Source organism: Sapajus apella, unplaced genomic scaffold (genome assembly GCF_009761245.1).
Source record: "Sapajus apella isolate SASKATOON/1434 unplaced genomic scaffold, GSC_monkey_1.0 scaffold6, whole genome shotgun sequence".
Classification (NCBI taxonomy): domain Eukaryota; kingdom Metazoa; phylum Chordata; class Mammalia; order Primates; family Cebidae; genus Sapajus; species Sapajus apella.
In genome coordinates this window covers 5716759-5732306 of record NW_022436946.1, presented here as the reverse complement: position 1 = coordinate 5732306, position 15548 = coordinate 5716759, and the positions used below count along the sequence as shown (strand labels likewise).

Genomic DNA, 15548 nt, shown 5'->3' with positions numbered 1-15548 from the left:
AATGGATTTATATTTAAGTAAATGAAATAATTGCCTTCCCACAGCTGAATGTGTTACACTCATTGGTATTTGTTGAACTAAACATTTTGGTTTCCTTTAGGAACTTAAGAATTCTCACCATGTTAATAAGTTTGGGAGTTTTATAAACTTTGACATTGTAAATTATCTAGGGAGTCATGGACTACTTTGTATATGTGGCAGAAAAGTTTTTAAAAATTTAAAATGTTTTTTAAAAGGTTGTATACACTTCTATAATATTCTGAAGGATCAAGTAGGTCTTGGTGTTTTTATTTTCTAGAATGTTCTAAAGGGTCTGGAAAAGAGAAAAGCTGATTTAAATACTATCACAGAGAGTAGTGCTGCCCTACAAAACTTGGTTGAGGGCAGCGAGCCTGTTTTAGAAGAGAGACTCTGTGTCCTTAACGCTGGGTGGAGCCGAGTTCGTACCTGGACTGAAGATTGGTGCAATACCTTGATGGTATGTCTCAGGAAAAATTAATGATGAAATCTTCTCCTCTCTTCTAGTTATTTTTAAAATGTATACAATGTTGATTAAATTTCAAATCCTATTTACTGTGTGTCACAGTAATGTTTTGCTTGTGAGTTAATTTCATTAGACTACATTTTATTTTTCTTTGAAAAGATAATAACTAGAAAGAATTTACAATGTTTCCAAAATACTCATAATCTATATAGAAAGAGGTACTTTCATGCTTTAGTGAATGTACCTTGTTTCATTTTAATGATATCATATTGTATTTAATTTTCATACTATCAGAAGCTATTTCTACATATACTCTTTATAGTGTCTGAGTAATTCATACTGCTTAAGAGCACAGGCTCTAGCATCTGGTGGCCTAGTTAAAAATTTCCACTACTAGCTCAGTAACATTGGTCAAGTTGCTTAAACACTCTCTAAATCTCAGTTGTCTAATTTGTAAAATGGACATTATTATATCTACCTTATACAGTTTTGCAGTGATTGATTATGAGCCTTAAACATGTAGTGCTCTTAACTAAATGCAAAACAACCAATTTTAGATATTGCAATGATTATAATTATTAAATATTGTATATGCATTAGTCTTTGGTTTTATTACTACTCTGTCAGTTGTCTCGTGGAAATAGTGACCATTTAATTTAATTTTTTAAAGATGGAGTCTTGCCCTGTCACCCTGGCTGGAGCACAGTGGCGCAATTTTGACTCACTGCAACCTCTGCCTCTCGGGTTCAAGCAATTCTCTGCCACATCTTCCTGAGTAGCTGGGATTACAGGTGCCACCACCCCTGGCTATATATTTTTTTTTTTTTTACTTTTAGTAGAGATGGGGTTTCACCATGTTGGCCAGGCTGGTCTTGAACTCTTGACCTCGTGATCCACCTGCCTCGGCCTCCCAAAGTGCTGGGATTATAGGTGAGAGCCACTGTGCCCAACCCATTTAATTTTTATAGTGGTTTTATGTTCCTATGATACCAGTTGTGAATATATGGCCACCCCACCTTCCCCTGCTGAGGAAGGCATTGTTATTTATAATGTGTTTTTTTAAATTTTGAAATATCTGAGATAGGACTTTTATCAAATGTTTAGAATTAGTAGGTAATGGATAGACACATCAAAAAACATATTTTGTGTTTGAATGTTTATTTAAATCCTTCAGGATGTGTAGGGCAGTGAAGAGCATGGGCTTAGGTCTTGATCTCTAATAGATTTATATCCACAATCCATGACTTAGTATCTGTATAACCTTAGCTAAGTTACGTAATGTTACTAAGCTTAAATTTTCATATATGGAGAATGAGAACAAAGGTATATACCTAATAGAGTTGTTAAATATTGAATGTAATAGTGGATATGAAATTCTTGGCTCATAGAATATGCTCATTAAATATTTTATATATTAATTTTTGTTATTACTAGCTTTATTTCACATTCTTATGGCCCTTATTCCTGTATTCTTCAGTCTGTACCTTTCAAACTCTCTATTTAAGCAGTATCTTTCTAGTGCTGTTAGAACATTTGATTTACCTGCTTAATAGGGGTAAACAAGTCTGGTGCTCATCAGTTCTTCCTACTTAGAATCAGACCACTGTTGATATTTTATCATGTCATTTATTAGTTCACATTTTCTATTTTTTTTTATACGTTTATTTTAAGTTTAGGGATAGGTACAAGTGCTGCAAGTGTAGGTTTGTTTTCTTTCTTTCTTTTCTTGATCATTTATTAGTGTACTTTTTTTTTGTCTGGGTCTCACTCTGTCACCCGTACTGGAGTATAGTGGTATGATCATGGCTTGCTGCAACTTTGACCTCCCCAGGCTCAGGTGATCCTTCTGCCTCAGCCTCCCGAGTAGCTGGGACTACAGGCAGGTGCCACCATACCCGACTAATTTTTGTGTTTTTTGTAGAGAAGGGGTTTTGCCATGTTGCCCAGGCTGGTATTGAATTCCTGAGCTCAAATGATCCTCCCACTTGGACCTTCCAAAGTGCCAGATTACTGGCATGAGCCACCACACCCAGCCTACGTTTTGTGTTTCCAACTATTTTTCATATTATAGATGAAAAATATCTTTCTTTTTAAAAACTTTTACTGTCTAAGCTTTTTCTAGCTTGTTTTATCCAACTAAATATAATTCCTAAATGTTAGTTTCATCGTAAGCCCCCTTACCCTTTCTGGTCACATTCTAATTTCTTGCCTTAGACCAACTGCTTTTCCCAGTCATGATCTGCTTAACTCTTGCTTCTGTTGAAATCTGTCGAGAGCATTTCATGTCCTGCTTCAGGACATCTTGCTATGGTCTGTGCCAGGTGTAATATTAAGGGCTGGCGATTATGAGGTAAGGACACAGAGGCACTGCCCTTTGAGCTGAGAATATAGAATCTTTTCTTTTCATATATTCATTTTTTTATTATTACTTCCTTAAGTGAGTTTTTAAAAGATATGATTGGCAGGGGCAAATCAGATCAGTTGTAACATAAGAATGAGGAATAAGAGATGAATTGCATTGAAATTGAAAAAGAAACTTTCACCTTTTATTTGACTTCAACTTTCAATTGTGCTGAGGTCCAAATCAAATAAATTTAAAAAGATGTTAAGCACCATACATGTGCGTTTTTAGGAATGAGATTTATTCACTGAAGAAGAGCTTTGCAGGAAGGTGAAAACGCTTCTTTAAATTCATGATACGGCTTGCTCTTTGAAAGTCTTTTAACTCTCTTTTAAGATTATCATCTTAAATATTTCACATGTAAGCATTTTATTAATTCCTTTGTAGAACCACCAGAACCAGCTAGAAATATTTGATGGAAATGTGGCTCACATAAGTACCTGGCTTTATCAAGCTGAAGCTCTGTTGGATGAAATTGAAATGAAACCAGCAAGTAAAAGGGAAGAAATTGTAAAGGTAGCAAACACAGACGCATCAGTAACACTTTGGGAGTGGAATGTTTTGTTGTCATGTTTTCTCTTGTGGAATGCTCTAACACTATCATTCCTCCCATGCACTAAATTCATTAACATTTATTTCCATGGGAGAAACTGAGACAATAAGAGACAAACTTCATTAAGATTGAAAGACTAGTAAGAGATTTCAGCACAGTCAATCAGAGTAAGAGCTATTCACATAAGATGCCAATGAGTCTTGCTTACTTCTGTATTCTCCATTGAGTGCTGCTTACTTCTCTGTTCTCCAGTGAGTCTTACTTTTGTACTCTTCAGTGAGTCTTATGTGAACACCTCTTACCTGGTTGATTATGCTGAAATCTCTTACTGGGGATCCCAGATATTTATTTAAATTACCTTTAATTCTGTGTAAGCATCACAATCATGTTTGGGTTTCATTTTTCTCATGAGATAATTTTTGTTTTCTTATAATTAGCGTTTAGTATCTGAGCTGGATGATGCCAACCTCCAGGTTGAAAATGTCCGCGATCAAGCTGTTATTTTGATGAATGCTCGAGGAAGCTCAAGCAGGGAGCTTGTAGAACCAAAGTTAGCTGAGCTGAATAGGAACTTTGAAAAGGTGTCTCAACATATAAAAAGTGCCAAAGTGAGTAATTATGTATTTAGAGTAAACCATTTTTTTTCTGTGTGCGTGTATCTAAGTGGTAGTCATACAGTACGTACATCAACAATTTTTATTTTATGATTTTGATTTTATTGTTTTCTCACTCTTGTTACCCAGGCTGGAAGGCAGTGGCATGATCTCAACTGAAACCTCCACTTTCTGGGTGCAAGCTATTCTCCTGCCTCAGCCTCCCAAATTGCTGGGATTATAGGTGCCCACCATCATGCCCAGCTGATTTTTGTACTTTCTCAGTAGAGACGGGGTTTCACCATCTTGGCCAGGCTGGTCTTGAGCTCCGGATCTCAAGTAATCCACCTGCCTTGGCCTCCCAAAATGCTGGGATTACAGGATGAGCCACTGCACCTGGCCAACAATTTTTAAATTAAAATATTTTTAATTACTTTGAATGAAGCATTTGTCCTTATTTATTTGTGATTGTGCATATGAAGAAGAGAAAACAAGCAATTAGTATTGAAGAAAATAACCTATTTGAGAAAAGGTTTCAAAGACTCAATCAAAGTTATGCCTATGAAATGACGAAACTAATTCCCAAGCCAGGGATGAATATTAGATCCATTATTTTATAGTCATACTCTATATATGTGTTCACACTGCGCACACCTACAGAACTTGTTGTGTTTTGCATGTTGACAAATCTAAAAGTTACAGATAATTTCACAATTTAGGCCTAATGTAGGAAAGTATTACTTGATTTTATAAATTTTAAAAAAGAGCTTTCTACATTTGACAGAGAGGGTAACAAATAGTTTTATGAGAGAGTGCTAGTTTTCCCACATTTAGGCAACACCAGATGGTACTTACCTGCATTTAGTTTTATTAAAATTGTTTTATGGCATTTTAGTTAAATAAATATAAAGATTTTCTACATAGATGTTACCTGAAAAGATGGCATTGAGAAACATACACTTGTTTGAAGTTTGTATATGAAAATCCAGGGGGAATTCTACTAAAGAAACTTAACTGGGAGACATTCTGTGAGGTGTCCCTGCCCTGGGGACTGGGTGGCTGTTCTTCCTTTCTGTGGCCTTGGAAAGGATAGTATCTGGGTCGTGGCCATAGTTTCCTACTATGCTCGCATATGGTTTCTAAATCCACCCCACAACACTCCAGACAGCCACAATGAATTGCGATACTACCTCACATCCCGGCTAGAGTCTGAAGAAAATGGGTAATTCAGAGAAGTCTAAATTGGTAAAATCATTGCCATATAAATGAATGAAATTAAAGTCAATTACAAAAATGCTAGTTTCTCTCTTGACATTCTATCTCTCTGATTAATGATGGAAAGTCAAGTTAAGAATCTATTTTCAGAGAACTCTTTTTCTTCTACAGTTGCTAATTGCTCAGGAACCATTATCGTACCAATGTTTGGTCACCACTGAAACATTTCAAACTGGTGTGCCTTTCTCTGACTTGGAAAAATTAGAAAATGACATAGGAAATATGTTAAAAGTTGTGGAAAAACACTTGGAATCCAGTGATGAAGATGAAAAGGTTGGTTCAAGGAGATTTCAAAACTATAGTGTTTCCATTTTTCCTCTGTATTAATTTTATTTTTACATCAATGATGTTTACCCATATAATCTGTCAAACATGGTGAAACAGATTCAAATATGAATTTTTAATGTGTTAACGTAAAAGTCACATGATTCATGCTTAAAAAGAAAATAGACACACTTTCTGAACTAAAGATAATTCTTACTATCTATGTAATGTTTGCTAAACTCTCTTTGAGATATTTTACCTTCAAATATAAAATGTCTTTAAAAATAAATTTTTTGATCATTCAGATTAACGTATCTTGACTTACACTATATATAAAGTAGGTTAGTTTTCCTTCTTAGGAGCTGATAGAAGTGACCCTATGCTTTTTTCTTTTGAGTAATTTTTTCTTTTTTCCTTTTAAACATTCAGATGGATGAGGAGAGAGCCCAGATAGAGGAAGTTCTACAAAGAGGAGAACAAATGTTACATCAACCTATGGAAGATAGTAAAAAAGAAAAGATCCGTTTGCAGTTATTACTTTTGCATACAAGATACAACAAAATTAAGGTATTATGACTAGAGAGTCTCTGTTGCGTTTAAACACCTGACTTAACTCTTGCCATTCAGATGTGTAATGTTGCATTACAAATGCTTTAAAACACAGCAGTTGGAATATCATCTCCTCCTTTCTAGTGTGTGTTACTAGATGTGTTCATATTTTTGGATGGCACAGAACTCAAAATTGAAATGTAAAACCTTATTGTTGGCCATCTCTTTTGTATTTCTGATTATGTATCAAACCTAAAAGAGATCTATCTCTTTCAGAAGTGGCTTCCTCCAATTCTGTATTTTATTTGTGAAGGTCTTGGCTATGTAAAAAAAAATTTCTAAGTGAAAAATAGCTAAATTTGTGAAACTGATGTAATATGATTTATATTCTAGCAAAGATTCACTACCAGCTCTCTTTTTATTTCTTTACATTTCTGTTTTTTGAAAGATGGGGATCTTACTATGTTTCCTGGGCTGATCTTGAACTCCCGGGCTCAAGTGATGCTCCTGTGTCAGCCTCCTAAGTTTCTGGGACTACAGGTGTGGGCCGCTGTACCCAGCTCCAGCTCTTTTTAAAATTGCAATCTTTCTAGCTACCATTTTAAGTGTGCTCTTGTTCCCTGGGGCCTGTTCTTCTGTAGTTCCTTCTAGAACAATTTTTATTTGATGACTTTGGAAATTAAGTAGATTGATGATGGTACTATATTTTTACTGTACCTTTTCTATGTTTAGATATGTTTAGATACACAAATACTTAAAATTGTGTTTCAGAATTGCCTGTAGTATTCAGTGCAATAACGTGCTGTAAAGTTTTAGCCTAGGAGCAACTGACTATACCACGTAGCCTGTGTGTACAGGAGGCTGTACCGTCTAGGTTTACGTAAGCTACTCTATGATGTTTGCATGACAACGAAGTGACCTAAAGACACATATCTCAGAACATGTTCCCGTTATTAAGCAATGCATGACTATACTTTAAAAACTAGCTATTCTCTCAAGGCTGAAGCGTCAACATCCTTCTTAAGTATTTCATGTTCCTCACAGATCTTCTCACATCACACTGAGTAGACATTAAAACCATTGGGTCAGGCCGGGCGCGGTGGCTCAAGCCTGTAATCCCAGCACTTTGGGAGGCCGAGGCGGGTGGATCATGAGGTCAAGAGATCGAGACCATCCTGGTCAACACGGTGAAACCCCGTCTCTACTAAAAATACAAAAAATTAGCTGGGCATGGTGACTCGTGCCTGTAATCCCAGGTACTCAGGAGGCTGAGGCAGGAGAATTGCCTGAACCCAGGAGGTGGAGGTTGCGGTGAGCCGAGATCGTGCCATTGCACTCCAGCCTGGGTAACATGAGTGAAACTCCGTCTCAAAAAAAAAAAAAAAAAAAAAAACCATTGGGTCTGTATGAAGCAAGATACAGGTCTGAACCTGAAGTTAGATATTGCTCTACCAGCTGCTTGTTTTATGACCATGAGAAAGTGACTTAGCTTACTTTATTTCATTATCCCTTCCTTAATTTAGATTTACAATTTTCTCCCATCAGCTATTATATCCCATGAGCATATTCTTATGTCTGATTTTTCTCACTCTGGCACATCCTTCATTATCTTCCTCAGAGTTATTCTCCCCAAAGTCATTGATCATGTCATTCCTTCATCTAAGAAACTGCTTAGGAAAATATTGCAAAAAAACAGAAAAAGCTGTAAATGCCAGGTTTGTCAATATAACGACATACAGGGTCTTCAGTCTGACCCCTGGCTCCTCATGTCTTTGATTTGCTGTCATTTCCCATGTAGTAGAGCTACACTGGTTTTCTTTACATGTTCCTAAACACATCATATGCCTTAGCACACCTGGGAACTTTCTAATTTTATTCCCATTCCCTAGAGGGAGTTTTGTCTTTTTAGGTTAGCTGAAAAATGTATTGTCTTTTAAGACTCAGCTTCATTTTTATTTCTAACTTTGGTCAGATTTCATTATAGTTCTCTGTTTTATTGTGACTTTTTAAAGTATCTTTCTTCCCTCGTACTTCTCCAAAGGTTCAGGCCATATCTTTTTCATCTTTGAGTCCCAAATCAGAAATTATTACCGGCACAAAATAGAAATAAGTTTGAAGCTTTTAATACATACATAAATTCGTTTGTTAAAAGTACTAATGTAAACTATACAGCCTGATTTCATTCTGGCTTTACTAGCATTGGTAGGTCAACTATGATACGTACTTCAAATCTATAGTTTCCAAATTGATATGATTCTTAACAGTGAACATTAGAATTACTTTGGGGAGCTTTAAAAAAATTACAGTGCCCAAATCTAACTCCCGAACCAGTTAATTCAGAATCTTTCAGGTTGGACCTAGGTGTGGGCATTTACAAAAACAAAAGAAAACACAAACATTTGTAGATGATTTTAACGTGCAATTGAGAAGCATTAGTTTACAGGACTCATCGTCCTATTTGAAATATATGTTAAGTGACCTTTTCCAATTTGTTTACTACAGTATTCCTGTTTTTAAATTATGTATGGGCACTTTATAAAAATATTAACCACTTGTCGTATTTTCTATAAAATATTACCTTATTGATACTTATCTTCTAATTATTTTGCCTTTAGGATGCAACCATTTAAAATTTTTGTTTAGCCAAAGGTGACTATATTTTTTATTAATAATTTTGAGGGGCCTTTTTGGGGGGATCTAAAAAGTTTTTATCCCTACAGAAGTTGATTAATATTCAATTCTGTTTAGTTCCAGGTTTTTCCTATGGTTTGGTAAAAACAAAACTTACAAATTTTATAAAACATTCACTTAAAAAACTCTTTAATCTGGACTTTGCTATATGATATGAGCTACATCATGTAACACTGTCTCATTTCAGAACTGACCTCTAATATATATGTGTTTCTGTGTCCTAGGAGAATTCTTTAAAAATAAAATTGTCCAGAAGTAAAGTCTCGGTCAGATCGTGAGGACATTTTTTTTAGTCCTAGGGCATTCTGATTGATCACTCTCTTGGGGAAAAAAGTCTATTTTGGGAATACAGAAAGAACATGTTTAAATCTTGAACTGCCTTGCTGCTTCTGCAAGAGTGTGGAAGCTCAGAAAAATCCTCAATTGTCTTACAGTCTGAAAAGAAAAAGAGACAGTCTTAATGAATATGAATTTTTTAAACTTGAAACTATATGATACCTGCTGAGCTCCCTAGTTTATCCTAAAGCCTCAGGCACATGTGGTCTTGCAGAATGACAATCTGAAGAAGCAGCACAGGAGCTCTCTAGTCATGTACTAGTTGCTAAGGTATAAAAGTGGCTCCCAACACTTATCCAACAGATTAAAAAACAACTGTGGGCCGGGCGCAGTGGCTCACGCCTGTAATCCCAGCACCTTGGGAGGCCGAGGCAGGCGGATCACGAGGTCAAGAAATCGAGACCATCCTGGCCAACATGGTGAAACCCCGTCTCTACTAAAAAAATACAAAAATTAGCTGGGCATGGTGGCGTGCACCTGTAGTCCCAGCTATCCGGGAGGCTGAGGAAGGAGAATTGCTTGAACCCGGGAGGCGGAGGTTGCAGTGAGCCGAGATCACGCCACTGCACTCCAGCCTGTCACCTGGCGACAGAACAAGACTCTGTCTCCAAAAAAAAAAAAGAAAGAAAGAAACCACAACTGTGGCATGTATTTTCTAGTGGTGCTAGAAAATACTACAAATACTACGAAGTTAAATGCCCTACAAGCATAATAAAGTAGTTTGATGTCTGGAGTTTTTTTGGTTTTTTGGAAAACAGATGACCTTTCAGCCAAATCTTGGTTAATAGATGGGAAGACAAGAAGGAAGATGGGTCTCAGTTTCCTATTTTACTTTTTTGACATGATTACTCAACCTAGAAATGCTTTCATTGGGCTATTTTCTTTTCCTTATAATTAAGAGGAAAAACAGTTGAGCCTAGTATTTTGTAGTCTTTAAAAAAAAATGGGCTTATTTCAAATGACAATTTGAAAAAATTATTTTTAATTGTTTCTTTACTTAAAAAATACTTAACATCTTTTTATTCATAACTGGTTTCTGGATAGGTATGTTATTTATTTAAGCATCCTTTTATATTTGCTTAAAACACAGAATTTGCTTCCCTAGACCTATGGGTAAATATCTAGAAATGCTTTCTGACCAAAATTTGAACATGTAGTATGAGGATAATAAAATTAATCTTGGAGACAAGGTTAAAGTAAAGAAATCTGTAGACCTGCTTCTAACCTGGCTATCCAGAACTGCCCATCAGTTGATGGAAGGGGTAGTTTAACAAATTCTAGGAGGCAATAATGCAGTCCTCTAGGTTCAATACCATGTTTTCCACTTGATGATTTTAGTCATGAGTCTTGGATTCATTTAGAGATTGGATTGTAACTATTTTCAAGGTCACAAACTGAATGAACAATGCATTTGTGATCATTTTAGCTATCCTCTTGAATTTATAGATGATTGTCAATTTTTAGAAGTTCAATATGGGAGAAGTGAAAGTGTCAAGGACGGTACCTTAATTCATGAGCAGCTGCACTTTGGCCCTTTGCAAATGGTAATAGACAGCATTTGTTAAATTGCGGCCATCTAGGAGTAAAGGATTTGAACTCCTGAAGGACTGGTGGTCCATTCCTGAAAGCACTTTATTGTTTAGAAAGCTCTGAGAAGAGGGCTGGGCGTGGTGGCTCATGCCTGTAATCCTAGTACTTTGGGAGGCCTAGATCAGCTGATCACTTGAGGTCAGGAGTTCGAGACCAGCCTGGCCAACATTGTAAAACCCCATGTCTACTAAAAATACAAATGTTAGCTGGGCACAGTGGTGCATACCTGTAATCCCAGCTACTCATGAGGCTGAGGCAGGAGAATTGCTTGAACCTGGGAAGTAGAGGTTGCAGTGAGCCGAGATCACACCATTCCAGTCCAGCTGGCGAGACAGAGCAAGACTCTGTCAACACCCACCCCCCACACCACCCACATACACAAAATAGAAATGAAAAAGAAAGCTCTGAGAAGAGGACCCAGAAAATCTATATTAGGGCAAATGAGTAGTCCATAGAGCCTTGAATCTGTCTAAATATGGCACTTCATGATCTATTTTCTCATGTAGGATATTCCGGCTCTGTAATATTATTCTCAGAGGTTAAGATTATATACAGAATTACCTGGGTATTATTTTAATCAAACTCCTTTTTGCATTTCATGTTGTGTTATGGAAACATGTTTAACTCGCTTGTATTTTTAGCAGTGAGGCCCAATTTCAAAATTGTGATATTTTTAAAAGGGTGAAATCATAATGGTATCAAAATGTTTTATTTCCTATAAAACTTTATGATTGGGGACATATTCATGTTCCTTCAGCAACTCAGGAAAGGAATTCTTATGTTTTCTGTTTGCTAACTGAGTTTAGATGACATAGATCTTAAAGCCTGTCAAGTTATTAACATACTTATACTGTTTAATAGCATGCTGCAGATGAAAATTAGAATACAGATTGTTAAAGGTTTCTGTTGCAAGTTAGGTTTATAATATAAAACATTAAAACTAAGTTAAAAAAACATGGCACATGATATTGTGTTCCTTCACACAGTTGTCTTGTATTTTCTCAATGTGTTATTATTTGTTGTGGGGCTATTTTAAGATATATGCATTATTTTGTTTTTTACTGTTTTTGTAGGCAATCCCTATTCAACAGAGGAAAATTGGTCAACTTGCTTCTGGAATGAGATCATCACTTCTTCCTACAGATTATCTGGTTGAAATTAACAAAATTTTACTTTGCATGGATGATGTTGAATTATCGCTTAATATTCCAGAGCTCAACACTGCTGTCTATGAAGACTTCTCTTTTCAGGAAGACTCTCTGAAGGTAGATCTCCAGGCACTGTGTTTGAATGCCCACAGTTAATGCAGAAGTAGAACGTTTGTTCTTGTGCCTACTTAGATGGTCTATATGTTTTACAATTTGTGCCAGGGAGTTAATAAGGTGTATGACTAGTAAAGCTTTCCTATATTTTCCAAGAAAATATAATACATTTTGAATTTTTAAAAACTGGGTATGGATTAAGTGTGCACAGTTATTTCCAACATCAGAGCCTTTGTTTAAAATTAAACACAGACACAGACCACCTTTCTGTCTTATAAATTAGATTGTCAGTTGATGTTAATTGTCAGCATTTATCAGGCAATTTATAATGATTTAAAATTGGCCAGTTGTTGAGGTATGGAGTGGCATCTTGATTGTAAGTTAGTTAAACTTTTAAATTCTAGCAAGGCATTTTCATGTAACTTGATGGCATTTGTATATAAAGTCACAATAAAGTCACTGATAATATGGATTTGATAGTGCATTTCTGTCATTTAAACATTATTAGACATTTGAAAATATTAATATTTCTAGCTTCAAATGCCTTATTACCCATAGAGAATGTTATTGAAGCTTTTCATGTGTCCTGTACATATGCTACTATTGTGAGGACTTTTTTCTTGCCATGAGTGTATTATGTAGCATATTTCACACACTTTGGTCAATATGGGGTATCATTTTTTTAAAAAGTTCCCAGTTTTCATGAGCAACAATGCTTATGCCTCATTATTACTTTAAATGAGTGTTCTATAACATAAATTTCTGGTCATCCGTGATTCCTTTTTTGTTACTTTGCTGGATTTTGTTAATCCATAACAATATATTTTTAGAATGTCAAAGACCAACTGGACAAACTTGGAGAGCAGATTGCAGTCATTCATGAAAAACAGCCAGATGTCATCCTTGAAGCCTCTGGACCTGAAGCCATTCAGATCAGAGATGCACTTACTCAGCTGAATGCAAAATGGGACAGAATTAATAGAATGTACGGTGATCAGAAAGGGTATGTGTAAATGAAATTAATATTTAATTTTTATAAAATACCTGCAAGTTCATGGGCCATGAAAAAGGTCATGTGTACATTGAGATTAATGAGAATATGTTTCATATCCTTGTAGTTTGCCTTATTTGTTTTTTTTTTCTCTTGAGATAGAGCCTTGCTCTGTCACCCAGGTTGGAGTGCAGTAGTGCCACCTCGGCTCACTGCAACCTCTGCCTCCTGGGCTCAAGTGATTCTCCTGCCTCAGCCTCCCAAGTAGCTGGGATTACAGGCATACACCACCACGCCTGGCTAATTTTTGTATTTTTAGTAGAGATGGGGTTTCACCATGTTGGCCAGGCTGGTCTCAAACTCCTGACCTCAGGTGATCCTTCTGCCTGGGCCCCTCAAAGTGCTGGGATTACAGATGTGAGCCATCGCACCCAGTTTAATAAATTATGATGAATATAGTCCCTTAAAGGAGGAATGTGATCATGTACAGATGACCATTTATAACATAATATCTTTATAATATAGACACACTTCTAATTTTTAGTGTCTATATAGTGTCCATTCTCTTTAAAAAATTAAAGAAAATTTTCATTAATGTTCACTTTCTCTGCACATTTGATGATTAATGTGAGTGAAGAAGAGAGGCAGCTACAGCTAATTAGAATCCATATATAACACCAAACCCTTTTTTATAACTTCTGTTTAAATAAATGCTTTTGAGCTGCCTTCTTACTAGATTTTGACCAGGCCTATTAATAGAAATGAAAATGGGTAGATTTTTGTCAATAGCTGTAGATGTGATGGAAAGGCAAATAAGTTGTGAAATAATCCAGCAGAAAGTGCTGTGTAAGAGGAAAGGGAGCACAGAATGATACATTGGATGACTTGAGAGGCATACACACAAAAACTAGGCATCGTGTTCCTCATCTGTTTTTTTATGTTAGCCCACGTACTTTATGTGACTAAACGAATCCTTGAAAAGATAGCTTTTAGTGACCTTTGGTATATTCCTTCGTATGAGTTTTACAAATTTTTTCTTTGTTCATTTAGAGAACATTCTTTTACATACATCTTTATCCATACTTATATTTCATTAGGCTTGATCATTAGATGAAGACAAATTTCTTTAAAAATAGTGACATTTTAAACCTCTGTATTATATCATGAAATTGATTAGTATACCTCTGCCAACAGTATTTCTAAAAATGCCCTTCTTCTTGAGCCCTTACTAACATTGACAGGTGTTTTTAAAATTATTTTTAAAAAAATTTGTCAATTTTATAGTGATAGGTTACATCTCAATTCTGTTTTCATTTTTTTATTATTAGTGCTAATAATTTGTGTACATTAATTTTGTATCCTGAAACTTTGCTGAATTTATTTACCAGTTTTAGGAGCTTTTTGGATGAGTTGTTAGGGTTTTCTAGGTACATGATCATGTTACCAGCAAACAGTGACAGTTTGACTTCCTTTTAAGCAATTCAGCTGCCCTTTTGTCTGATTGCTCTGTCTAGGACTTCTGGTACTGTGTTGAATAGAAGTGGTGAAAGTGGCCATCCTTGTCTTGTTCCAGTTCTCAGGGGGAATGGTTTCAACTTTTCCTGCTTCAGTATAATGTTGGCTATGGGCTAAGAGTGATAGATGGGTTTTATTACCTGAAGGTATGCTCCTTCTATGCTAATTTTGCTGAAGATTTTAATCATAAAGAGATGCTAGATTTTGTCAAATGCTTTTTCTGAGTCTATTGAGATGATCCTGTGATTTTTGTTTTAATTCTCTTTATGTGGTGTATCACATTTATTGACTTGTGTATGTAAAACCATCCCTGCATCCCTAGTATGAAACACACTTGATCATGGTGTATTCTGTTTTTGATATGCTGTTGGATTCAAATAGCTAGTATTTTGTTGAGGACTTTTGCATCTATGTTCATCAGGGATTTGGTCTGTAGTTTTCTTTTTTGTTATGTCTTTTTCTGGTTTTGGTATTAGGGTAATACTGGCTTCATGGAATGACTTAGGGAGGATTCTGTCTTTGTCATTTGGAATAGTGTTAATAGGATTGGTACCAATTATTCTTTGAATGTCTGATAGAATTCAGCTGTGAATCCATTTGGTAGTGGACTTTTTTTTGCTGGTAATTCTTTAATTACAATTTTAATCTTGCTGCTTGTTATTGGTCTGTTTAGAGTTTCTATTTCTTCTGGTTTAATTTATATTTCCAGGAATTTATCCATCTTCTCTAGGCTTTCTAGTTTATGCATATAAAAGTGTTCATAATAGCCTTGAATGATCTTTTCTGTTTCTGTGGCATTAGTTGTAATATCACCCATTTTGTTTCTAATTGAGCTAATTTGGATCCTCTCTCTTTTCTTGGTTAATCTCACTAATAGTCTATCAGTTTTATTTATCTTTTCTTTTTCTCCTTCTTGCTCTCTTTCTCTCTCTCCTTTCTTCCTCCCCTTCCTCTCCTTCCTGCCCTCCTCCCTTCTTCCTCCCCTCCTCCCTTCCTCACTTCCTCCCTTTTCTCTCCTTCCTCCCCTCCTCCCTTCCTCCCCTC

The 15548-nt window shown here is 35.9% G+C and overlaps 1 protein-coding gene across 11 annotated transcripts in view; it reads left to right on the top strand.

The window, feature by feature from the left end:
- The window catches only part of UTRN (utrophin), a 536298-nt gene that overhangs the window by 186103 nt on the left and 334647 nt on the right, over nt 1–15548 (top strand). For all 11 annotated transcript variants that reach the window (XM_032274352.1, XM_032274350.1, XM_032274353.1 and 8 more), the window contains 7 exons: nt 299–478; nt 3273–3401; nt 3876–4046; nt 5418–5579; nt 6000–6137; nt 11810–12001; nt 12829–13001. In XM_032274352.1, the coding sequence (XP_032130243.1) occupies nt 299–478; nt 3273–3401; nt 3876–4046; nt 5418–5579; nt 6000–6137; nt 11810–12001; nt 12829–13001 (1145 nt within the window). The remainder of the gene's footprint in view (nt 1–298; nt 479–3272; nt 3402–3875; nt 4047–5417; nt 5580–5999; nt 6138–11809; nt 12002–12828; nt 13002–15548) is intronic.